A 24,682-nucleotide genomic window follows, 5' to 3' on the forward strand; every position below is an offset into this window, starting at 1 on the left:
GCAAACTGGAACAACTGGGCTTCAATACACCCCTCTGCTATTGGCTGCTAGACTTCCTCACCAACAGACCTTAGTCAGTCCGGGTCGGACAGAACGCCTCGGATGTCATCAGTCTAAGCCCCTCCCCTCAGGGCTGCGTTCTGAGCCCCCTGCTGTTCACCCTGATGACACACGGCTGCGTCCCCAGGTTCACCACCAATCACATGGTGAAGTTTGCAGACGACGCCACGGTGGTGGGCCTCATATTAATGGATTTACGATCTGTGTCTAGATTTTATGGCATAAAGGTCTTCATGGATTCAGTCGGATTATTTTTCTCTGTTTCTGGATTTTCCTCCAGATCTTAACAGTGATTTTTTTTCCTCTCAGCCGTTTATTGAACATGTATGTCTATAAAGGTTATTTACAGCAGGAGTTCCAGGAAGAAACTTTTCTCAATATTAAACCAGTGAAATAAACATCAGATGAGGACAAACGGACCATTGAGGACGGATGGTTCTGAGATGACTGGACTTCAGGCTTAATGCTGGACTGGATGCTGTTTAAAGGTGAAACCTGAGCTCCTGGGTTATAGATGGAAATGACTCCTTCACTCATGATCCAGCCAAACATTTAGTTGGCATTATTTTATAGTATTATAAAGTCATATTGTATTCTTTATCTAAGCTAAGACTTTACACATTAAAGAGGAAAATACTGCATATTGGCACCATATATATTAATTCTCTGAACTTCCAGATCAATGTGTTTTTTTCTCCCACATTGTTTACATTTGATCATTTCTGCACTTTATAAAATGGAAATGTCATGAAAGCTGAACAAAACACAATCTCATTATTGCAAACAGTCGGTGTATACAATAATGAGAATAAAAGCTATGTAAGTCTAAGGAAAGACTGAGGATGATGATGAGAGAGGAAGCTGATCTTACCGTGCAGCAGGATCCCAAACGCCACCAACATCTTCATCATCTTCCTGTCAGAGAGCAACCAGGAGCAACTAGGAGAACCTTTCAGAGCCCTGGAGGACATCAGCTCCCAGCAGCTGATCACCTCCTGACTCTCTGACAACACTTCACCGTCTCTACACCTCCAGGAAGCAGCAGCTCTCACCCACAGGAGGAGGGAGGGAGGGAGGGAGGAACTGAACGCCACTCAGCTCTCTGATCACTGGGAGGAGAACGGCTTCTGGCAGGAGGACCAGAACCTCTGGGCTCAGAACTGGATCAGCTGCTGACCAATTTAGTGCTACTTGATCATTTCTATGCTTTATAAAATGGAAATGTCACGAGAGCTGACCAAAACGCAATTTCATATTGCAGAAACTCTCTGCTGGGTGGAGGCTTCAGGTCCTGTTCTACTGGTTCTGTTGGATCCAGTCCAGATCAGATCAGATATGAGGAAAGGTGGGGGCGTTCTGGTTCCTCATAGTTTCACTTCTGAATGTAATGCAGGTTGGAGTAAGTTACCTTTCATTTAGCCTTTCAGGTTCCTGTGTGTTTTCCAGCTGAGCAGCTCAGATCTACAAGCTTTATTCTCCAGCGTTGCTGCAGACATGCAGTCTGTAATTAATGCTCCTTTATTAAAGTTCAGCTGGAAAACAGGAAGCAGAGCAGAGATGGAGAGAAGCTCTGAAGCTGTGGGTTCAAACACCTGCTGACCGCTACTGTGGGTTTATATTCAAACTTATTATTTTAGTTGTAATTAAATGTTTAATCTGTAATGTTGTGTGAGGAGATACACATAGAGTTAATTTATCAGTCAAGATGAAGATCTGCCATAAAAACAAGAATAAATCATCGGTTTAATTAAAACACCTGCTGACCGCAACTGTGGGTTATATTCAACCTTCATCTTCGTCCCCGCTTTCCTCCTCTAAATAAAAAATGGATGACGGAGGAGACTCATCCACGACCTCTGACACTAAACTCTCCTCCTCTTGCATGTTTCCTCTGTCCATAGCGTTCCTTGACAGCGTCGTTTCTAATTCACCAATTTAGTGCTAGTTGATCATGTCTGCACTTTATAAAATGGAAATGTCACGAGAGCTGAACAAAACACAATTTCATATTGCAGAAACTCTCTGCTGGTTGGAGGCTTCAGGTCCAGTTCTACTGGTTCTGTTGGATCCAGTCTAGATCAGATATGAGGAAAGGTGGGGGCATTCTGGTTCCTCATAGTTTCACTTTAAATTTAATGCAGGTTGGAGCAAGTTACCTTCCATTTAGCTTTTCAATATAATGATGCAATAATCCAGAAACAGATCAAATAGGTAACAGATGAAAATAATCCATGTAATCCAAAGAAGGAAGCACCAGATTAATTCAGACTCTAAAGTTTCTTCAGTGTATTGGGGGTCTATAGTAACAAACCCCAGGAGAACCATGGATCCATCTACGCTCTGAATTCTCCAAACACACAAACAGGAACAAACATTCATGTTTTAGCATCATTGAATGAAAGAAGCTGAGAACCAAAGTTCAAATCCACACATTATTCAGAATGAGACCCTCAGATCTACAAATAGGTCTAGAACTAGAGAACTAGATCAGCATCCAACATTAAATGGGCGTTTATTTCCTTTCCTTCTTGATGCCTCCATCTTTTTTCTCCTCTAAAGCTTTAAAGCTCTGAATGACTTCATTAGAGGAATGAATCCAAAATGCACCAAAAATTATGTAAAAAGAAAACCAGCATTAAACATTTCCTTTGCTTTGCATAAAACATTTTCCTGTTTAATCAAACCATCCAGTCATTGGTGAGAATAAGAAGACGTTAATGTTCATCAGCTGTATTCAGATGGGAGGATAGTTCTGCAGTTTAGATCAAATGTTGGTTAATTAGATTATCAGTGAGACGTCCTTCATTTAACCTGATGATAAAAACACCAAAAGCATTCAATCTAATTTTATTTATTCCTCGTTGTGTTTATGTAGCGAGAGACGTTCCTACCATCAACTGATTGGACAGAATCTAGATTAGTTTTTCCCTCCAGGATCTGAGTCTGAGAAAAATCCTAAATATCTCTTTGCTAGAGAGAAAAACACTCAGAGGTTTTTAACTTTTAACCATTTTCAATAATCTTTCTGCTGCTGTAAATTTGCCCATTGTGGGACAATAAAGGGATTTTCTATTCTATTCTATAAAAGTGGTAGAAATATATAAGTAAATCTAAACAATGTATCTATAAATAATATATCTGCAAAATCTCTATTATTCAACAACAAAAAATACGTAGTTAAGCATATTGTGCAAAACAGCAATAAAAAATTTAACTCCTATCAGATTTATAGTCCCCCCCCTGCAGATCTATTAGAATCTGTCCTTAAATTCCAGCCAAACCCATTTACACAGTAACAGATTAAACCCTTTAGATAAACCAAACATTACCGCCACATATCTGACTCTATAACCATTAAAACAACTATTTTCATTCATTTCAGACGGAACTATTCACAGACTGGATTATATTAAACTGAACTTCCAATTTTCACCACTGTTCGGCGCCAAGTAACCTTTCCTCTGATCACAGCTTGCTTGGTCTCGCAATGAATCCTGGGATAACCAAGAATACCGAGGATACATCAGACCCGTCCTTCAAATCAGGCAAAAAGAAGGACGCATTTTAAGGCCGCATAACGAGGACTCTTGGAATCCGACCAGACCTCGGCGCCGTGCTATGACGTCATCGGCCTTCTAATCTGGCCGTCTGAGGACGCAGCCCATGAATTGGAACGCACCCATAGTCCCTCCATGGTGTCCTGGTCCTCCTGCTGGTGGGACGTCCCTCAGAGGGAGGCGTCCATCAGATAAAGATGATCCTCCTCAGCTGACTCCTCTGGAGGAGAAGCAGCTCTACTCTGACCCTCTCTCTGAGGGAGAGCCCAGCCTCCTGCAGAGGCCTCCTGGATCCAGGATCTGGTTCTTTGGGTCCTGGTCCAGATTAGTGACCGTAGGTGAGGTTAGGAACGTACACCGACCACTAAATCAGAGCTTTGCCTTCTCTCCCAGCAGATGGAGCAGCGTCTGGATTATAGCAGCAGCACCGATCCATCTGTGGATCTCCACCTGGATGCCTTCTCCAGATCCATGAAGACCGGTTGGACCCTGTAGAGAGTAGAACTAGACTCTGTTCCTCAGTCAGAACCTGTCCTCATAATCTATCGTTGGAGCAACTCCTGGTTCAAACAGACTGCAAGTAACACACACACTAAGTACATTTTAGAGACATACGGAATATTAGTTTCCTGATAATTTTTGTTTTACTCCGGTGAGTTGCTGATCTCATGTTTGAATTGATATTCCTTTTTCATCAAATAACGGATATCCAGTAACTAAAACTCTCAATAACAGTTTGGTCAGGTTTTAATTAGCTTTCTCTGATATACGGTATCATAGCAACATTTTCTATCTTTCTCTTATCTATAGGTACCTTTTCTTTAATAATGTGCTGCGTTAGAGATCTCTGAGGATTATCTAATATAAAACAAGCCTATTTCCTCACCTTATAATATATAACCTCTGGAGAGTTTTTTATTATTGTTATATTTTATCACCGAAGGCGTCTAAGAAAATTTGTAATGGTTTCCACTCTGGTGTTTTCCAGTCCACTCTCTCTGTTTAACCATGAATGGTGGATGAGCAGGGAGGCTGATAGTTTCGTATTGCTCCAATAATTTGGTACCAAATTGTCAATAGTTACCTTTACTTCTCCAAATGAAATGTTGTAATAACAGGACTGTCCATATTCTGCTCGTTTGTGAAGGTTACTACGCTGCTATCCCAGCATTGCTTCAGACACTGTGGGTGATTCTAATCTGACCCCTTTCCTACCCCCACCTTATATTTATATAAAGGGTTTATATAATCATATAAAATTTACTAATGATATTTAAATCAATACGATGTTGCTATCATTAAATACTTCAGTTTAGTTATTCAAGCTATCTCAGTCTAGCTTTTTATTATTCCTTCTTTTTTCTTAAATCTTCATCATTCCTTTTAAGCTGATTTATGAGGCTGAACTATTTACTGAGCTGTCTGCCCAAAACCTGTGAGCTGCAGGGCTGCTAAAGAGCCGGCTGCATGCCCCCACCTTCTGCTAAAATAAGGTCCTTTGTTATCCGAACTGGACTAATGGAGCTTTTAGACTTTACTTTTCTTTCTTTTTCTGGTAACCTAAAATATTTTTTTCCGTCCCTTTTTGTGTTTTGACCCATGGGGGACCATGCGTCAAAAGGGAGGACTAGGAAATGGATGGATAAAAATTGATTAACAGTACATTTTTCTCAAATAGCAACAAAGTTATGTAAAGATTGCTTATTTTGTGCAAGTCACAACATTTCTAAAGGATAGAAAATGACGGGCCAGGGAGCCACAAAAACAGCTGATGCTCCATTTCAACATCTAATGATAGATTTTATGGAACTAACTCCATGTGAAGGAAAGGAATGTTGCTTAATGATTTAGAGATGTTTTCAAGATGGATTGAAGCCTAACATTTAGCAAGTGAAATATTCCAACACATTTAATGTTAACCTAATGAGGCATTGTGTCTACCATCCACAGAACGGAGGAGCTGCTGAAAGAGAAATTAGATCTGGGAAGAAACGGGTCTGATTGGGTCTAAGCACTACAGATTGCTTTGATGCGCATGCGCCGCCGTAAAAAATCTAACCTCAAGCTTTTTTTTATTCTCTTTGCAGGACTGCCAGACACTCCTAGAACATCTACAGCTGCATATGATGATAAAATGGTTAATTAATGCATTTCTCTTATAGCTCAGCTGAAGGTGGTGAGGGAGCAGACACAGGGAGGTCTCCCTGCACCAGTTACTAACACATTCCAGGATTTACAGCCAGGAGGAAGATTGGAGATCCTGGAGGTGGATGGGTCCATTCCAGGTGTTGCTGACCACCTGCACAGCAGTAAAGGCCACTGATAGAACCACCTGGGTCCATGCTTCCCACTGCGAGACGTCCACAGGCAGAGTACCAGACCAGGCTAAAGAAGCAGACGAAGACAAGCAGTGAGACCAGGGAGCTGGGTGTTCATCAGTCATCAGAGAGACAAACTGGGCGGGTCCAATGTGGAAATGACCATTCCAAGTGCTCCTGACCACGCAAAGATGGTAGCAAAGATGGGGTTCCCATGGAGATGGGGCTTCTTTTGCCTTGTTGCTGTTGGGTCAGTATCTGTTTCAGTCCAGAGGTGAACCAGATGAATATAAACTAGTTGATCAGGTTGCTGCAACAATTTGCTGGTGGTTAATTATTAACAAAAATTAATTAATTATATGCATTATAATGTTCAGAAATTAGGTAACTGGACTCAAAGTGGTTTTATACTGTCCAAATATAGACATCCAAATGTCCATGTACAGCTTCAAATGTTTTTGCTAATATTTTACTCATTTATGTTTTGATGTATTTCCTGAATGGGGGTGGTTGCTTGGAAGCCTTGCTGAGATGAAAGGAAGTTATCTCCTTATAAGATTCTCAGGTGGTGGTGTGAATAGATAATTGTTATCTCTGTCCTTTGAAGAGCTAAATGTGTGTAGTCCTCTTTTTCTGGTGAGAATGCTGCAGCCTCAGAGCTTCACTGACTGCATTCAGGCTGGTCGCCATGTTCTCCTCTGCAGAGAAAATAAACCTTTCCTTCCTGTAATATCAACCCTCAGCGCTCATATTTATTTAACTCGACAGAACCTGCTAGCACTAAGTTGCTAACTGGTTAGCAAGATACGTCCGATTAACCGGCCACAATCGAACTTGGTTGCAAACCTTCAGCCACAGCAATCCCGCCCCCTTGATAAACGACCAATCACACTCCCTTTATTCACTCGTGTAAAGTCGGGCACCACTGGTTGGAACGGCCGCTTCCCTACGACATTAAGAGAAGCAGTCAATTCCTCCCATTAATAATACGCTGGTTGCTGCCTGGAGCTCAGAGCAGAGGGAGGAGGAGGAACCATGGAGGCTGTAGGCGCTGCTCTGCTGAGCAGAGAGGGATGATGGGAAATCTGGGCTCAGACAGGATACTAGAGAGGATTGCTGCTGGTGACCTTTGCCCTGCATCTGTAGGACCTTCATCCACCAGTCTGCAGCAGCTGGACCTCCTACCTCTATCGCCTCAGCAGGGATTGCTGCTGATCCTGGACCTCCTACCTCTATCGCCTCAGCAGGGATTGCTGCTGATCCTGGACCTCCTACCTCTATCGCCTCAGCAGGGATTGCTTCTGATCCTGGACCTCCTACCTCTATCGCCTCAGCAGGGATTGCTGCTGATCCTGGACCTCCTACCTCTAACACCTCAGCAGGGATTGCTGCTGATCCTGGACCTCCTACCTCTATCGCCTCAGCAGGGATTGCTCCTGATCCTGGACCTCCTACCTCTAACGCCTCAGCAGGGATTGCTGCTGATCCTGGACCTCCTACCTCTATCACCTCAGCAGGGATTACTGCTGATCCTGGACCTCCTACCTCTATCACCTCAGCAGGGATTGCTGCTGATCCTGGACCTCCTACCTCTATCGCCTCAGCAGGGATTGCTGCTGATCCTGGACCGCCTACCTCTATCACCTATGCAGGGATTGCTGCTGATCCTGGACCGCCTACCTCTATCACCTCAGCAGGGATTGCTCCTGATCCTGGACCTCCTACCTCTATCACCTCAGCAGGGATTGCTGCTGATCCTGGACCTCCTACCTCTATCACCTCAGCAGGGATTACTGCTGATCCTGGACCTCCTACCTCTATCGCCTCAGCAGGGATTGCTCCTGATCCTGGACCTCCTACCTCTAACGCCTCAGCAGGGATTGCTGCTGATCCTGGACCTCCTACCTCTATCACCTCAGCAGGGATTGCTGCTGATCCTGGACCTCCTACCTCTATCGCCTCAGCAGGGATTGCTCCTGATCCTGGACCTCCTACCTCTAACGCCTCAGCAGGGATTGCTGCTGATCCTGGACCTCCTACCTCTAACACCTCAGCAGGGATTGCTGCTGATCCTGGACCTCCTACCTCTATCGCCTCAGCAGGGATTGCTCCTGATCCTGGACCTCCTACCTCTATCACCTCAGCAGGGATTGCTCCTGATCCTGGACCTCCTACCTCTATCACCTCAGCAGGTATTGCTGCTGATCCTGGACCTCCTACCTCTATCGCCTCAGCAGGGATTGCTCCTGATCCTGGACCTCCTACCTCTATCGCCTCAGCAGGGATTGCTCCTGATCCTGGACCTCCTACCTCTATCACCTCAGCAGGGATTGCTGCTGATCCTGGACCTCCTACCTCTAATGCCTCAGCAGGGATTGCTGCTGATCCTGGACCTCCTACCTCTATCACCTCAGCAGGTATTGCTGCTGATCCTGGACCTCCTACCTCTATCGCCTCAGCAGGGATTGCTCCTGATCCTGGACCTCCTACCTCTATCGCCTCAGCAGGGATTGCTCCTGATCCTGGACCTCCTACCTCTATCACCTCAGCAGGGATTGCTGCTGATCCTGGACCTCCTACCTCTATCGCCTCAGCAGGGATTGCTCCTGATCCTGGACCTCCTACCTCTATCACCTCAGCAGGGATTGCTGCTGATCCTGGACCTCCTACCTCTATCACCTCAGCAGGGATTGCTCCTGATCCTGGACCTCCTACCTCTATCACCTCAGCAGGGATTGCTGCTGATCCTGGACCTCCTACCTCTATCGCCTCAGCAGGGATTGCTCCTGATCCTGGACCTCCTACCTCTATCGCCTCAGCAGGGATTGCTCCTGATCCTGGACCTCCTACCTCTATCACCTCAGCAGGGATTGCTGCTGATCCTGGACCTCCTACCTCTATCGCCTCAGCAGGGATTGCTCCTGATCCTGGACCTCCTACCTCTATCACCTCAGCAGGGATTGCTGCTGATCCTGGACCTCCTACCTCTATCACCTCAGCAGGGATTGCTCCTGATCCTGGACCTCCTACCTCTATCACCTCAGCAGGGATTGCTGCTGATCCTGGACCTCCTACCTCTATCGCCTCAGCAGGGATTGCTGCTGATCCTGGACCGCCTACCTCTATCACCTATGCAGGGATTGCTGCTGATCCTGGACCGCCTACCTCTATCACCTCAGCAGGGATTGCTCCTGATCCTGGACCTCCTACCTCTATCGCCTCAGCAGGGATTGCTCCTGATCCTGGACCTCCTACCTCTATCACCTCAGCAGGGATTGCTGCTGATCCTGGACCTCCTACCTCTATCACCTATGCAGGGATTGCTGCTGATCCTGGACCGCCTACCTCTATCACCTATGCAGGGATTGCTGCTGATCCTGGACCGCCTACCTCTATCACCTATGCAGGGATTGCTGCTGATCCTGGACCTCCTACCTCTATCGCCTCAGCAGGGATTGCTGCTGATCCTGGACCTCCTACCTCTATCGCCTCAGCAGGGATTGCTGCTGATCCTGGACCTCCTACATCTATCGCCTCAGCAGGGATTGCTGCTGATCCTGGACCGCCTACCTCTATCACCTCAGCAGGGATTGCTGCTGATCCTGGACCGCCTACCTCTATCACCTCAGCAGGGATTGCTGCTGATCCTGGACCTCCTACCTCTATCGCCTCAGCAGGGATTGCTGCTGATCCTGGACCGCCTACCTCTATCACCTATGCAGGGATTGCTGCTGATCCTGGACCGCCTACCTCTATCACCTCAGCAGGGATTGCTGCTGATCCTGGACCTCCTACCTCTATCACCTCATCAGGGATTGCTGCTGATCCTGGACCTCCTACCTCCAACACCTCAGCAGGGATTGCTGCTGATCCTGGACCTCCTACCTCTATCGCCTCAGCAGGGATTGCTGCTGATCCTGGACCTCCTACATCTATCGCCTCAGCAGGGATTGCTGCTGATCCTGGACCGCCTACCTCTATCACCTCAGCAGGGATTGCTGCTGATCCTGGACCTCCTACCTCTATCACCTCAGCAGGGATTGCTGCTGATCCTGGACCTCCTACCTCTATCGCCTCAGCAGGGATTGCTGCTGATCCTGGACCGCCTACCTCTATCACCTATGCAGGGATTGCTGCTGATCCTGGACCGCCTACCTCTATCACCTATGCAGGGATTGCTGCTGATCCTGGACCGCCTACCTCTATCACCTCAGCAGGGATTGCTGCTGATCCTGGACCGCCTACCTCTATCACCTCAGCAGGGATTGCTGCTGATCCTGGACCTCCTACCTCTATCACCTCATCAGGGATTGCTGCTGATCCTGGACCTCCTACCTCCAACACCTCAGCAGGGATTGCTGCTGATCCTGGACCTCCTACCTCTATCACCTCAGCAGGGATTGCTGCTGATCCTGGACCTCCTACCTAATGCCTCAGCAGGGATTGCTCCTGATCCTGAACCTCCTACCGCTAACACCTCAGCAGGGATTGCTGCTGATCCTGGACCTCCTACCTCTAACACCTCAGCAGGGATTGCTGCTGATCCTGGACCTCCTACCTCTAACGCCTCAGCAGGGATTGCTGCTGATCCTGGACCTTCTGAGAACAGATCCAGAGCTTCCCTGTCAGCAGACCAGTGTAGTTCAGCTCTGGTCAGTAGAAACCTTCCAGATGTTTCCTTCAGGTCCTCCTGTTCCTCTGAGCTCCTGCAGCTCGTTGTTTCTGCTCTAATGAAGGTGAGAGGAGCAGGGAGGACCTGATCTCCATGGAGGTCTACAGACCTACAGGGGACAGAAGACGAGGAGTCGGCCTGGTTCTGTTCTGGTCTTTATTGGAAAAGTGTCCTGATCACCATCAGTTTGGTCTCTATCAGCGATGCTTGGTCCTGCTAACACGGGCTGACAATAAAAAAGTAAAAAAGGAGGCGGAGCTAGAAGAAGTCCAGGTCATCAGGGGCGTCCAGGTCCCGGTACTCGATGATGGAGCGGGGGTCTCCTCTCATGCCCCTAAACACAAAGACACAGTCAGACACCTTCCTGGATCAGAACCGCCGTCCTCCCTCAGAGACCCCGCCTACCTGCTGCTCCTCTGTTTCCCTGGAAACCCTCCGCCTCTGAAGTTGTCATAGTGACCGCGGCCCGCCCCAAACTGGCCGGGGGGGAGGTGGGGTCCCAAACCTGAAGCACAGAGAGAGACCATCAGAGGAGGAGCTGCTCCGTCCTGGAGATGACTGAACCGAGGATTCTATCATTGAGGAGCAGGAGCAGGAGCTCCTCTCAGACCAGCTGAGCTCTGCTCCTCCTGCTCCTCTCTGACCAGCTGAGCTCTGCTCCTCCTGCTCCTCTCAGACCAGCTGAGCTCTGCTCCTCCTGCTCCTCTCAGACCAGCTGAGCTCTGCTCCTCTGCTCCTCTCTGACCAGCTGAGCTCTGCTCCTCCTGCTCCTCTCAGACCGGCTGAGCTCTGCTCCTCCTGCTCCTCTCTGACCAGCTGAGCTCTGCTCCTCTGCTCCTCTCTGACCAGCTGAGCTCTGCTCCTCCTGCTCCTCTCAGACCGGCTGAGCTCTGCTCCTCTGCTCCTCTCTGACCAGCTGAGCTCTGCTCCTCCTGCTCCTCTCAGACCGGCTGAGCTCTGCTCCTCTGCTCCTCTCTGACCAGCTGAGCTCTGCTCCTCCTGCTCCTCTCTGACCAGCTGAGCTCTGCTCCTCCTGCTCCTCTCAGACCGGCTGAGCTCTGCTCCTCTGCTCCTCTCTGACCAGCTGAGCTCTGCTCCTCCTGCTCCTCTCAGACCGGCTGAGCTCTGCTCCTCCTGCTCCTCTCTGACCAGCTGAGCTCTGCTCCTCCTGCTCCTCTCAGACCGGCTGAGCTCTGCTCCTCTCTGACCAGCTGAGCTCTGCTCCTCCTGCTCCTCTCTGACCGGCTGAGCTCTGCTCCTCCTGCTCCTCTCTGACCAGCTGAGCTCTGCTCCTCTGCTCCTCTCTGACCAGCTGAGCTCTGCTCCTCCTGCTCCTCTCAGACCGGCTGAGCTCTGCTCCTCCTGCTCCTCTCTGACCAGCTGAGCTCTGCTCCTCTCTGACCAGCTGAGCTCTGCTCCTCCTGCTCCTCTCAGACCGGCTGAGCTCTGCTCCTCTGCTCCTCTCTGACCGGCTGAGCTCTGCTCCTCCTGCTCCTCTCTGACCGGCTGAGCTCTGCTCCTCCTGCTCCTCTCTGACCGGCTGAGCTCTGCTCCTCCTGCTCCTCTCTGACCGGCTGAGCTCTGCTCCTCCTGCTCCTCCCTCTGCTCCTCCTGCTCCTCTCTGACCGGCTGAGCTTTGCTCCTCCTGCTCTGCTCCTCTGCTCCTCCTGCCTTTTATTCATTGAGCCTCTTTCATAGATATCAGGAAATGTTTTCTTAGAGGTTTAGTAGATAAACATGATCAAATGGACGTTAGCAGCAGCGCTTAGTTTAGAGAAAAGGAGAATTGACTGATGATAAGCAACTAGCTGAATGCTAAAGCTATTGCTGATCATCCATCCTACCTGGGAAACCCGGCATCGGAGGCCTGACTCCAGGAGGATATCCCAGAAGGCTTTGCTGCTGTGGAGACTGACCAGGAAACGCTGCCATCCCAGGAGGAGCAGCTGGAAGGAGGAGAGGATGGAGCAGTTAGAGTCCATTTAGATGCTAATGCTAATGCTAATGCTAGCCTTTCAGGAAACCTCTGAAGACTAAATGTCTGCAGAAGCAGGGCAGGTTGAAGGTGAGCGTTACCTTGTGTCGGTGGTGGGAGGGGCTTGTTCTCAGGGAGGGCGGGTCTCTTGGCGTCCAGCAGGTAGTTGTTAAAAAACTCCACTTCCTGTCTGACGGCGGTGACCTTTTCCCCGTGTTTGTTCAGGATGTGTTTACGGACAAACTCTGGAGCCTAAACAGCAAGGACCGCCGTTACCATGGTAACCAGACAGCAGGGGACAGCAGCGCCGACACTCACCTTGAACTTCTTCCCACTCAGAGGACACAGCCACTTATCTTTGCTCAGCTCCTGGGTGTTGGAGGCCAGGAACTTCTCCACCTGGAGACAGAGGACGGAGGGATTGCTGAGACAGAGGACGGAGGGATTGCTGAGACAGGGAGGGAGGCAGGGAGGGAGACAGGTGGAGGGAGGGAGACAGAGGGAGGGAGGTGGAGGGAGGCAGAGGACGGAGGGATGGCTGAGACGGTGAGGGAGGCAGAGGGAGACAGGCAGACAGGTGTACAGACAGACAGACAGGTGTAGGCAGACAGACAGGTGTAGACAGACAGACAGGTGTAGACAGACAGACAGGTGTACAGACAGACAGACAGGTGTAGGCAGACAGACAGGTGTAGACAGACAGACAGGTGTGGACAGACAGACAGGTGTGGACAGACAGACAGGTGTGGACAGACAGACAGGTGTAGGCAGACAGACAGGTGTGGACAGACAGACAGGTGTGGACAGACAGACAGGTGTAGGCAGACAGACAGGTGTGGACAGACAGACAGGTGTAGGCAGACAGACAGGTGTGGACAGACAGACAGGTGCAGACAGACAGACAGGTGTGGACAGACAGACAGGTGTAGGTACCTCTTGTTCCGGGTTCTTCTTCCCCAGTCTAACAGCTTCTTCTTCACTCAGCGTCTCAGACGGTGAGAACAGAGGAGCCAGACGCTCCTCACACATCTTCAGGTGTTCGTTCACTGTCCAATCAGAGCACAGCGCCATCATCATCATCATCATCTGAGGTCTATCAGCTGAGGCGCTGCTTTACCCGGTCTGAGCCTCTGCAGACGTTACTCTGCTGTGATTGGTCCTCTGACTCACCCTCAGTGGGCGTGATCTTGGCCACGGGCAGCGGTCCTCGTACGTGGATCAGGCCGCAGCGGTGCGGCATCTCGTCCTCGGCTGGATACTCGCAGAAGTTGTAGTAATCCACGGAGTGAACGAGGCGCAGGTAGAGCAGCAGGCGGTCCAGGACCTGGACACACGGCGCCATCAGAACCCACCTTCACACGGCGAGGACAGAGCAGGACAGAGCACCCACCTTCAGCAGCTTCTCATCCGTTTCCACGGGAACGTCAGAGGAGGCGGGGTTTTCCTCTGCGTTTCCTCCCGAGGCTCCGATTAGCTCCTCCTCCTCGGCGCTGACCTCCTCGATGAGGTAGTCTGTGATGTTCTTTAGAACCGGGTTGGTCTCCGCCTGCAGACAGAGCGTTCCTGAGGCATTCTGGGTAATGTGTGAACCGAGCGGCGGTTCTGGTGGGTCGGTACCTGCTGGCTCCACAGCTCCCCCCTCTGGTCCAGGCTGTGGATGAGGCGCGCCGACAGGCGGATGTCGTTCCTCACCACCGGCCTGTGGTGGGTCAGCCCGTTGACGGTCCGAACCCGCCGGCTCAGGTCCCGGTTCACCACCGGCGCCAGCTCACAGTCCCTGAGCTGGGAGGGGAACAGAACCAGCCGTTAGCCGCCGCGTTCTGAAGGTTCTGATGGAGCGGGGGGTTCTGCAGGTTTACCCGGATGTTCTGAAGGTTCCAGCAGGTCTCCTTGATGTTGACGCTGCGATCAAACGTCACCCAGCACCTCCTGAAGAACCTGCAACACATCCAGACCCGTTACACTGGTTCTGCTGCCAGACCCGGTTTGTTCAGAACCAGAAGTACCTTCTCTCTGGCTGAGGGTCTGACAGCGCCACCCGCAGGAAGCCGGGGAACCTGCGACACAACTGCAGACAGAAGCAGGTTAGTCTGGCGTCCATCAGAACCACGGCGGAGCCCCATGAACATCGGGTTCTCCCCGCTGACCCGGTTCTGCTGTAAGGAAGCGCTTCCTTACAGTAGAACCGGGTCAGCAATCCCTCCTGGGATTTGAACCCTCGACCGTCCGTACCGCTGTGATCTCGTCCTTGGAGACGTCTGGAGGGAGGCTTCTGATGAACAGGGAGGTGGTGAGGTGCAGTGGGCGGGGCTTGGGCGGAGCTTCCTTCTGTCGCTCTGGAACAAACAGGAAGACGTCCTGAACTGGACCGGAACCAGAACCTGCCCGCTGTCCCCGTCTGGGCTACATACCTTCATCTCCTTCCTCCTCCTCTTCCTCCTTCTCTCCGTCAGAGTGGGAGGAGTCAGAGTCGGAGCCGCTGCCCTCGCCGCTGTCCGCTGACAGGCTCCGTTTCCTCTTCCTGCCCTGAGAGGAAGAGGCGGGGTTACCGTCTGCTCCATCGATGACATCACTGATGATGACATAAACTCACCTTCTTCATCGTTTTCTCCTCCTCTTCGTCCTTCTTCTCCTCCTCCTCCTCCTCGTCTTTCTCCTCTTCTGGACTCCTGCTGCCTCCGTGGTTCTGACAGAGAGGAACATCGACATCAGGCTGACCCGTTAATAAACGGTACTGATCCAGAACCTGATGGATAACGTGATCAGTAACCCCGGATTCTGCTGGTTCTGTCTGACCCGCAGTGGGAAGCTGGGCGTTCTGGGCTTCAGGAAGCGGTCCGGTCCAGTGGACCCAGACTGATGTTCTGACCCAAACTCTGCTCTTCAAACTGACGGCTGCTCTCCATGGTACTGGAATTTATACCCAGCTCCTAAAGCTCTCTTTGGTTCTGGTATCAGGTTGGAGGTTCTGGGTCAGAACCACTAAGGTTCTGATCCAACAGGCCCCTGAAGATGAAGGTGAAGCTTCAAGCATCAGGTTCAGGTGGACCACTGGTAACAGAAGGTTCAGGACTGACTGGGCCACATCCTGCTGCTGCTCACTGCCTGCCAGCTGGCTGATACTGAGGATGGGTAGAACTACGGTTCGCCCTCTGAATGGACGAGTCCCTCTGACCAGCAGGTCACCTTTAGATAAAAGAATATTAATCATTCATAACCGCCTCGTTAAACCCCAGCCTGTCAGACGATACTCAGGGCGGTAACACGTCAGGGTAAAGAACAGGGAGGAGCAGACGTAACGTCTGATCCCTAAATGACAGCTTTCTATGTCCTAATGATCCAGTAACAAACATCAGGAGGTAGCAGGGATGGTGGAGGTCACCTTTAACCCCTACCAGGCAGAGACCTTCTCCTCTGCTCCAATCAGGCGGATCTCCTCAGCGTACCACCGTGGCATGGATCTGTTCATGAGCGAGCGCTACAGTAACACCTGAAAATGTTTAGCATGAAGCCACAGAAACAAAAAGCCTCTGACAGGTAATATTCTGTGGATGAAGACCAGCCTTCATCTCTTCAAACACCGACCTACCAGCCATTTGACTCCAAGTAGCACTAATCTCCACTCTGAGATCTATTATTCTATTCTACAAGCTGAGAGACAAAGCAAACTTTCCTTTTTGATAAAGCTTCTAGTTAGAGTGGCTCTGGTTATCCTGATCTATCTCTATAGTTCTGCTGCTATAGGCTTAGACTGCTGGAGGACATAGGGACCCCTTTTTCATCATTCTGCTTCATTCTATCTCTATAGATCTGCTGCTATAGGCTTAGACTGCTGGAGGACATAGGACCCCTTTTTCTTCATTCTGCTTCATTCTATCGCCATAGTTACGCTGCTATAGGCTTAGACTGCTGGAGGACATAGGGACCCCTTTTTCATCATTCTGCTTCATTCTATCTCTATAGTTCTGCTGCTATAGGCTTAGACTGCTGGAGGACATAGGGACCCCTTTTTCATCATTCGGCTTCATTCTATCGCCATAGTTACGCTGCTATAGGCTTAGACTGCTGGAGGACATAGGGACCCCTTTTTCATCATTCGGCTTCATTCTATCGCCATAGTTACGCTGCTATAGGCTTAGACTGCTGGAGGACATAGGGACCCCTTTTTCATCATTCGGCTTCATTCTATCGCCATAGTTACGCTGCTATAGGCTTAGACTGCTGGAGGACATGATGAGTTATTTTCCTCAAGCAGAGAACAATAAACAACATTAATCCAGAAATGTTAAACAGAACGGATTAAAGCAGAGTTTCTATCAGCTCTTAGAAGCAGGCTGATGTCATTTCCTGTATCATCAGATCAGGTCACGTCTTCTTCTCCTGACCTGGAATCAACCTGATTCTGAATCAGTCATGTGGTTCCTATCAGTGATCAGCTCCAGATATTGATCTTTCCATTAAATGAATGTTTGCGTCATTAGAAGAAGCTTCAGCTTCTAGGAGGACCAGCAGGTTCTGGTTCTGACCTTCTCAGCGTCTTTCATCCCCTCAGCGTTCCCCGTCTCCTGGTTCTGACCCACAGCCGGTTCCGACCCGCTCTGAGCGGTCGTGGTTCCGTCAGTCAGCTCCGTCTGGCTCTTCTCTCCTGCGCCTGCTTCGACGCCGCCTCCTGCTGGAGCCTCCAGGACCTGCAGGTCCAGGTCTGTCCCTCCCTCCATCTTTATGACAGCTGCATAGAAGCAGAGAGCCTGTCAGGACTACGTTACCCAGAATCCTCCTGCCCTGCTGCCTCTGCTCACCGGCATCCAGCAGCTTGATGATGGCCGCCTCGTGCTGCATGTCCAGAGAGACGCCGTCCAGCCAGCTGTTGTCCTGCAGGAAGAGGAAGACGTCCAGCCGGGTCTTCAGGGCCTTCAGAGACTCCGCCTTCCGGGCCGTGATGTCATCGGGGTGGTATTTGGACCGGAACCACTCGTGCTCCTTGTGCTGGAGGAAGAAGTCCTGCAGCTGCTGGCGCCGGAAGTCCAGCTTGTACTGGTTGTAGCGTTTGACGGCCTCCGTCTCGTCCACGCTGTCCTCCATGTTCAGCAGGAACTCCTGCAGGTCCAACAGAACCCGTTAGTTCTGATCTACCCGGCAGAACCGGACCCAACGGATCTACCAGGAGATCCGGACCGGACCGATGCAGAGTTCTGGAGACTCACCTTGAAGCTCCTCATGGTGGGGGGGCCGGGGGGAGGCAGGTCTGGATCCATCATCCCCAACCTGAACACAACATGAACAGAACCGGTACCATGAGCAGAACCGGTACCATGAGCAGAACCGGTACCATGAGCAGAACCGGTACCATGAGCAGAACCGGTACCATGAGCAGAACCGGTTCCATCCGGTTCTACCGCAGGGTGCGGTGCCTCACCTGCCCTGCAGGGGGTGCAGTCCAGGATGGGGTTGCAGGTGGAAGTCAGGATGCCAGGCCTGAGGCCCCGCCCCCTGGAAGGGAGCCCCGCCCCCCGGGTAAGGCGGCTCGTAGCGGTACGGGTCGGGCCGCTGCTCGTCCCTAAAGAGAGCAGAGAGTTAGGGTTCTGCTTCCTGTGGGCGGAGCTAAGAACGGGTCAGAACCTCACCAGTCCCTCCTCAGGCGCTTGTGCTGCGGGCTGATGTGGCGCGGCGGCGAGAAGCGCTCCCTCCGCCCCCGATCGTAGTCCCGCCTCCTCTCTCTGCCGCGCTCCCAGTCCCTGAAACACAGAGCGCTGCTCAGAACCAGAACCACCGGTTCTGTCCAAACCGACCCGCTCGTCTGATCCAGAGATCAACAAGCTGTTTAGAACCGGGTTCTGATCCGGTTCATCTCCTTCCTGACCCACCAGAACCATCTATGACCACAGAGCTCTGCAGGTTCTGGTCCTCCTGGGTCTCTGCAGAACCACGGGGAACAGAACCATATGGATCTACCCTAAACGGTACCGCTGGCTTAGTAGAACCGGTTCTTTATGGGCCACAGATTCCAGAACTCTCTACATGCTATGTGGGTTAAGATGATCCAGGACCAGAACCAATTGACAGCTGTTGATCGGGTCGGTACCTGGTCCATTGCAGCCTCAGCTTCCTGGTTCTGTTCGGATCACTTTGGATCCACTTCATTGGTTCTGAAGGCTCAATCCAAAGCGTCCCAAACGGACCTGGATCTCAGAGGAGACAGAACTCTGGACTGACCCGTCTGGACTGACCTGTCTGTCCAACCAGACCTCAAAGGTTCTGGTCTACCTGGTTGATCCATCTGGGTTTCCTTGCTACAGTAGAGGCATCAGAACCAGAACAGCTGGGTTCTGTGGGTCAGAACCAAACCCCATCAGAACTTCCCACCCAGACAGGAACCGGATCCATTCCAGGCAGAACCAAAACAGTTGGTTCTGCCTGGAATGGATCCGGTTCTGTTCTGGTTTCCATCTGAACAAATCTTTCTGGTTTTAAAGAGAATTCTAGATCAATGGGATCTATTCTATCTAGTTCTACGTCGTCTCTCTCAGCGGCCCGTCTGACCAGAACCAGGCAGAGATTCTACAGTAGAAGCCAGACGGATCCAGACGTCTCTAGATCTGCTGAACCTAGAAGCTCCAAACAGAACCAGAATGGACCAGTTCCTGTCCCAGTAGAACTGTGATCCGGACCTGTCCGCCCAGTCGTCTCTCCTCCTGTCCTCCCGCTCTCTGGACCGCTCCATGTCGCTGCGCTCCCTCCGGAACTTGTCCCGCCTCCTGCGGTCGAACTCGTCATCGCTGTCGGCCATCTGACGGAAACACACAGAGAGTTAGACCCGCCCACCAGAACCAGTTTAAACCAGTTTCAGAAGTTGGTTTAAGTTAGACAGGAGACGGACGTCAGCAGAGCAGGTCCCCTGGTGGGTTCATGTCCTCAGAGAACCTGCAGGACCTGAGAGTCCTTGTGAGACACAAGTTCTCACTAACGTTCCAGTGAATTTAGAAACAGCCTATAACAAAACTCTGCTGATTAAATTAAGAGATAAAACAACGTGATTGGCTCTAAGGAGGAATGTTACCATGGCAACAGGGACAGATGTTAAGGAAACTGATTCCACGGTTAGCAAACTTGTTTCAGTAAACCTGCTTTGACAGAGGGACCACAGGTCCAACCCAAAAACCTCAGTTTGGTTTGTTTACTGTGACGTCATTAATAAAGGACCAATGAGATGAACAGAAAATTAACCATAACAGCATTTAGCTTAAATCAAAGGATCCTAAAAGCTTTTTATCCAGAATAAACTGATGCATCAGCAAATCTCTGACCGCGGATTGGTCCATCTGATGACCAATTACTGAACGTTTATTTAGTAAACATGATTAGCATCTCTGTTAGCTTCATTTTTAGCCTGTTAGCTCCTCTGATGTTCTAATATAGATCGTTAAACTCTTAACAACCAAAAACAAACTGAATCGAAAAGCTCATCCTGAATATTTAATAAATGATTTATTCTCAGCATCATTGCCTCTGCAGCCTGGTCTCCTCACCTTAGCTCCTGCAGCTAGCAGCTCTGTTAGCATCGGAGCTAACTGGAATTAATGATAAATGTACAGCTCTGGGTTTATAAGCATTAATGAGGACCGATCCCAGTCTGAGCATAAACATTATGTTTGGGTTTCTGGGTGAAGTTTACCTCCAGCTGCTCCGCTTCCTCTCTCAGACCTCCACCTAGCCGCTAGGCTAACGGACTGCCGCCACAGATCACCGGGAAACAACGACACTTCCGGTTCAGCACATCTCTGTAAATCAGGCCACTGAGCAGCTCCCCTAGCGGTCAGACCGGGTGTTAGATGGACCATAAACTGCAGGTTGGTCAAACTGGGCCTCAGGCAGCAACATTTTCAGATTCTTGTTGGAAATATCTTTCCTTTCCTCCTACTAACCGGCTACATCAGATATACAGAAAAAAAATACAAAAATAGTATGAAAATAAATTAATTATGTGAAATTAATTAAAATTGAACCCAGAGCCAAACATCCAGATTCAGTGTGAGAATAAAGCCAAGGAGCTGCTATGGAAGAAATGAAGGAAAGTCTGAGAGGAGCTTTGCTGAACAACCATCCATTTTCTGTTCCACATTTCTATAGTAGATTGATCTCACATAGAGTCACTGACTGTTCTTTCTTTGGACCAAGCAATGAAACCAGAGGCCCCTGGATCCCCGCATGCCAGCTGCAGGGGGAGGGACCAAGAGTTCTGGCATCTAGAATTGTAGAGCTGCAGCATATAGAACAATGCAGCCTGATCAAATGGCATCTAGAATTGTAGAGCTGCAGAATATAGAATGATGCAGCCTGATCAAATGGCATCTAGAATTGTAGAGCTGCAGAATCTAGAATGATGCGGCCTGATCAAATGGACGATAGTTGCTAAGGAACAACAGATGAGGTAATTTAGGGAGAAACCTGCAGCTGATGGATCCAGACTCCTGCATCAGTCTGGAGGAGAATCAGATCCTGAGAGACGATCAGAGAGAGAAGCAAGATGGAGGATCAGATCCAGAGTAACTCCTCTCAATAATTCAGGAATTAAATTGTTTGGATGAAAAGTTTTTGGATGAATTTCAATGAGTTTAATGAACTTTAATTTTAGTGTTTGTGGATTTTTCTGTAGAGTTTCTGCTTTAAACTCAGGCAGCTCCATGTCTCGTTCCCATTAAATCTGATGCAGGTTTGTTCTTAGATATGATTGAATCCATGGAGCTGATCCTGATGAGGAGCTCATCTATCCAGGGATCCAGCAGCCTGAGGAACGTTCTTCTCTCTGGTTTCTAATGAATAATATCTGTAACTAATACTGATTGAATCCATGGAGCTGATCCTGATGAGGAGCTCATCTATCCAGGGATCCAGCAGCCTGAGGAACGTTCTTCTCTCTGGTTTCTAATGAATAATATCTGTAACTAATACTGATTGAATCCATGGAGCTGATCCTGATGAGGAGCTCATCTATCCAGGGATCCAGCAGCCTGAGGAACGTTCTTCTCTCTGGTTTCTAATGAATAATATCTGTAACTAATACTGATTGAATCCATGGAGCTGATCCTGATGAGGAGCTCATCTATCCAGGGATCCAGCAGCCTGAGGAACGTTCTTCTCTCTGGTTTCTAATGAATAATATCTGTAACTAATACTGATTGAATCCATGGAGCTGATCCTGATGAGGAGCTCATCTATCCAGGGATCCAGCAGCCTGAGGAACGTTCTTCTCTCTGGTTTCTAATGAATAATATCTGTAACTAATACTGATTGAATCCATGGAGCTGATCCTGATGAGGAGCTCATCTATCCAGGGATCCAGCAGCCTGAGGAACGTTCTTCTCTCTGGTTTCTAATGAATAATATCTGTAACTAATACTGATTGAATCCATGGAGCTGATCCTGATGAGGAGCTCATCTATCCAGGGATCCAGCAGCCTGAGGAACGTTCTTCTCTCTGGTTTCTAATGAATAATATCTGTAACTAATACTGATTGAATCCATGGAGCTGATCCTGATGAGGAGCTCATCTATCCAGGGATCCAGCAGCCTGAGGAACGTTCTTCTCTCTGGTTTCTAATGAATAATATCTGTAACTAATACTGATTGAATCCATGGAGCTGATCCTGATGAGGAGCTCATCTATCCAGGGATCCAGCAGCCTGAGGAACGTTCTTCTCTCTGGTTTCTAATGAATAATATCTGTAACTAATACTGATTGAATCCATGGAGCTGATCCTGATGAGGAGCTCATCTATCCAGGGATCCAGCAGCCTGAGGAACGTTCTTCTCTCTGGTTTCTAATGAATAATATCTGTAACTAATACTGATTGAATCCATGGAGCTGATCCTGATGAGGAGCTCATCTATCCAGGGATCCAGCAGCCTGAGGAACGTTCTTCTCTCTGGTTTCTAATGAATAATATCTGTAACTAATACTGATTGAATCCATGGAGCTGATCCTGATGAGGAGCTCATCTATCCAGGGATCCAGCAGCCTGAGGAACGTTCTTCTCTCTGGTTTCTAATGAATAATATCTGTAACTAATACTGATTGAATCCATGGAGCTGATCCTGATGAGGAGCTCATCTATCCAGGGATCCAGCAGCCTGAGGAACGTTCTTCTCTCTGGTTTCTAATGAATAATATCTGTAACTAATACTGATTGAATCCATGGAGCTGATCCTGATGAGGAGCTCATCTATCCAGGGATCCAGCAGCCTGAGGAACGTTCTTCTCTCTGGTTTCTAATGAATAATATCTGTAACTAATACTGATTGAATCCATGGAGCTGATCCTGATGAGGAGCTCATCTATCCAGGGATCCAGCAGCCTGAGGAACGTTCTTCTCTCTGGTTTCTAATGAATAATATCTGTAACTAATACTGATTGAATCCATGGAGCTGATCCTGATGAGGAGCTCATCTATCCAGGGATCCAGCAGCCTGAGGAACGTTCTTCTCTCTGGTTTCTAATGAATAATATCTGTAACTAATACTGATTGAATCCATGGAGCTGATCCTGATGAGGAGCTCATCTATCCAGGGATCCAGCAGCCTGAGGAACGTTCTTCTCTCTGGTTTCTAATGAATAATATCTGTAACTAATACTGATTGAATCCATGGAGCTGATCCTGATGAGGAGCTCATCTATCCAGGGATCCAGCAGCCTGAGGAACGTTCTTCTCTCTGGTTTCTAATGAATAATATCTGTAACTAATACTGATTGAATCCATGGAGCTGATCCTGATGAGGAGCTCATCTATCCAGGGATCCAGCAGCCTGAGGAACGTTCTTCTCTCTGGTTTCTAATGAATAATATCTGTAACTAATACTGATTGAATCCATGGAGCTGATCCTGATGAGGAGCTCATCTATCCAGGGATCCAGCAGTCTGAGGAACGTTCTTCTCTCTGGTTTCTAATGAATAATATCTGTAACTAATACTGATTGAATCCATGGAGCTGATCCTGATGAGGAGCTCATCTATCCAGGGATCCAGCAGCCTGAGGAACGTTCTTCTCTCTGGTTTCTAATGAATAATATCTGTAACTAATACTGATTGAATCCATGGAGCTGATCCTGATGAGGAGCTCATCTATCCAGGGATCCAGCAGCCTGAGGAACGTTCTTCTCTCTGGTTTCTAATGAATAATATCTGTAACTAATACTGATTGAATCCATGGAGCTGATCCTGATGAGGAGCTCATCTATCCAGGGATCCAGCAGCCTGAGGAACGTTCTTCTCTCTGGTTTCTAATGAATAATATCTGTAACTAATACTGATTGAATCCATGGAGCTGATCCTGATGAGGAGCTCATCTATCCAGGGATCCAGCAGCCTGAGGAACGTTCTTCTCTCTGGTTTCTAATGAATAATATCTGTAACTAATACTGATTGAATCCATGGAGCTGATCCTGATGAGGAGCTCATCTATCCAGGGATCCAGCAGCCTGAGGAACGTTCTTCTCTCTGGTTTCTAATGAATAATATCTGTAACTAATACTGATTGAATCCATGGAGCTGATCCTGATGAGGAGCTCATCTATCCAGGGATCCAGCAGCCTGAGGAACGTTCTTCTCTCTGGTTTCTAATGAATAATATCTGTAACTAATACTGATTGAATCCATGGAGCTGATCCTGATGAGGAGCTCATCTATCCAGGGATCCAGCAGCCTGAGGAACGTTCTTCTCTCTGGTTTCTAATGAATAATATCTGTAACTAATACTGATTGAATCCATGGAGCTGATCCTGATGAGGAGCTCATCTATCCAGGGATCCAGCAGCCTGAGGAACGTTCTTCTCTCTGGTTTCTAATGAATAATATCTGTAACTAATACTGATTGAATCCATGGAGCTGATCCTGATGAGGAGCTCATCTATCCAGGGATCCAGCAGCCTGAGGAACGTTCTTCTCTCTGGTTTCTAATGAATAATATCTGTAACTAATACTGATTGAATCCATGGAGCTGATCCTGATGAGGAGCTCATCTATCCAGGGATCCAGCAGCCTGAGGAACGTTCTTCTCTCTGGTTTCTAATGAATAATATCTGTAACTAATACTGATTGAATCCATGG

At 48.9% G+C, this 24,682-nt stretch overlaps 2 protein-coding genes across 3 annotated transcripts; one reads left to right on the plus strand and one right to left on the minus strand.

Annotated features, from left to right (window-relative positions):
• The first annotated feature begins 3,723 nt into the window (after window positions 1–3,723).
• Window positions 3,724–10,364, plus strand: LOC119777848 (collagen alpha-1(I) chain-like). Its single transcript, XM_038276855.1, has 4 exons — window positions 3,724–3,951; window positions 4,014–4,098; window positions 5,780–5,891; window positions 7,082–10,364. The coding sequence occupies exons 1-4, from the start codon at window positions 3,724–3,726 to the stop codon at window positions 10,362–10,364; spliced, it is 3,708 nt and encodes a 1,235-aa protein (XP_038132783.1).
• A 385-nt stretch (window positions 10,365–10,749) lies between these two features.
• LOC119777842 (serrate RNA effector molecule homolog) lies at window positions 10,750–20,381 on the minus strand. 2 transcript variants are annotated; one of them, XM_038276848.1, is made up of 21 exons: window positions 20,255–20,381; window positions 19,251–19,369; window positions 18,207–18,317; window positions 17,999–18,139; window positions 17,787–17,847; window positions 17,382–17,679; window positions 17,109–17,311; window positions 15,176–15,268; window positions 14,994–15,108; window positions 14,815–14,918; window positions 14,589–14,650; window positions 14,442–14,520; window positions 14,200–14,364; window positions 13,973–14,128; window positions 13,753–13,906; window positions 13,516–13,628; window positions 12,901–12,981; window positions 12,684–12,834; window positions 12,452–12,553; window positions 11,013–11,112; window positions 10,750–10,941 (listed from the first exon to the last, which is right to left on the minus strand). In XM_038276848.1, the coding sequence occupies exons 2-21, from the start codon at window positions 19,367–19,369 to the stop codon at window positions 10,866–10,868; spliced, it is 2,484 nt and encodes an 827-aa protein (XP_038132776.1). In that variant the 5' UTR covers window positions 20,255–20,381; the 3' UTR covers window positions 10,750–10,865. The 2 variants fall into 2 exon arrangements, with proteins under 2 accessions (XP_038132776.1, XP_038132777.1); XM_038276849.1 differs by lacking the exon at window positions 12,452–12,553.
• Between the last annotated feature and the right edge of the window lie 4,301 nt (window positions 20,382–24,682).

Source organism: Cyprinodon tularosa, unplaced genomic scaffold (assembly GCF_016077235.1).
Source record: "Cyprinodon tularosa strain WSP-4 unplaced genomic scaffold, ASM1607723v1 ctg1281, whole genome shotgun sequence".
Lineage (NCBI taxonomy): Eukaryota > Metazoa > Chordata > Actinopteri > Cyprinodontiformes > Cyprinodontidae > Cyprinodon > Cyprinodon tularosa.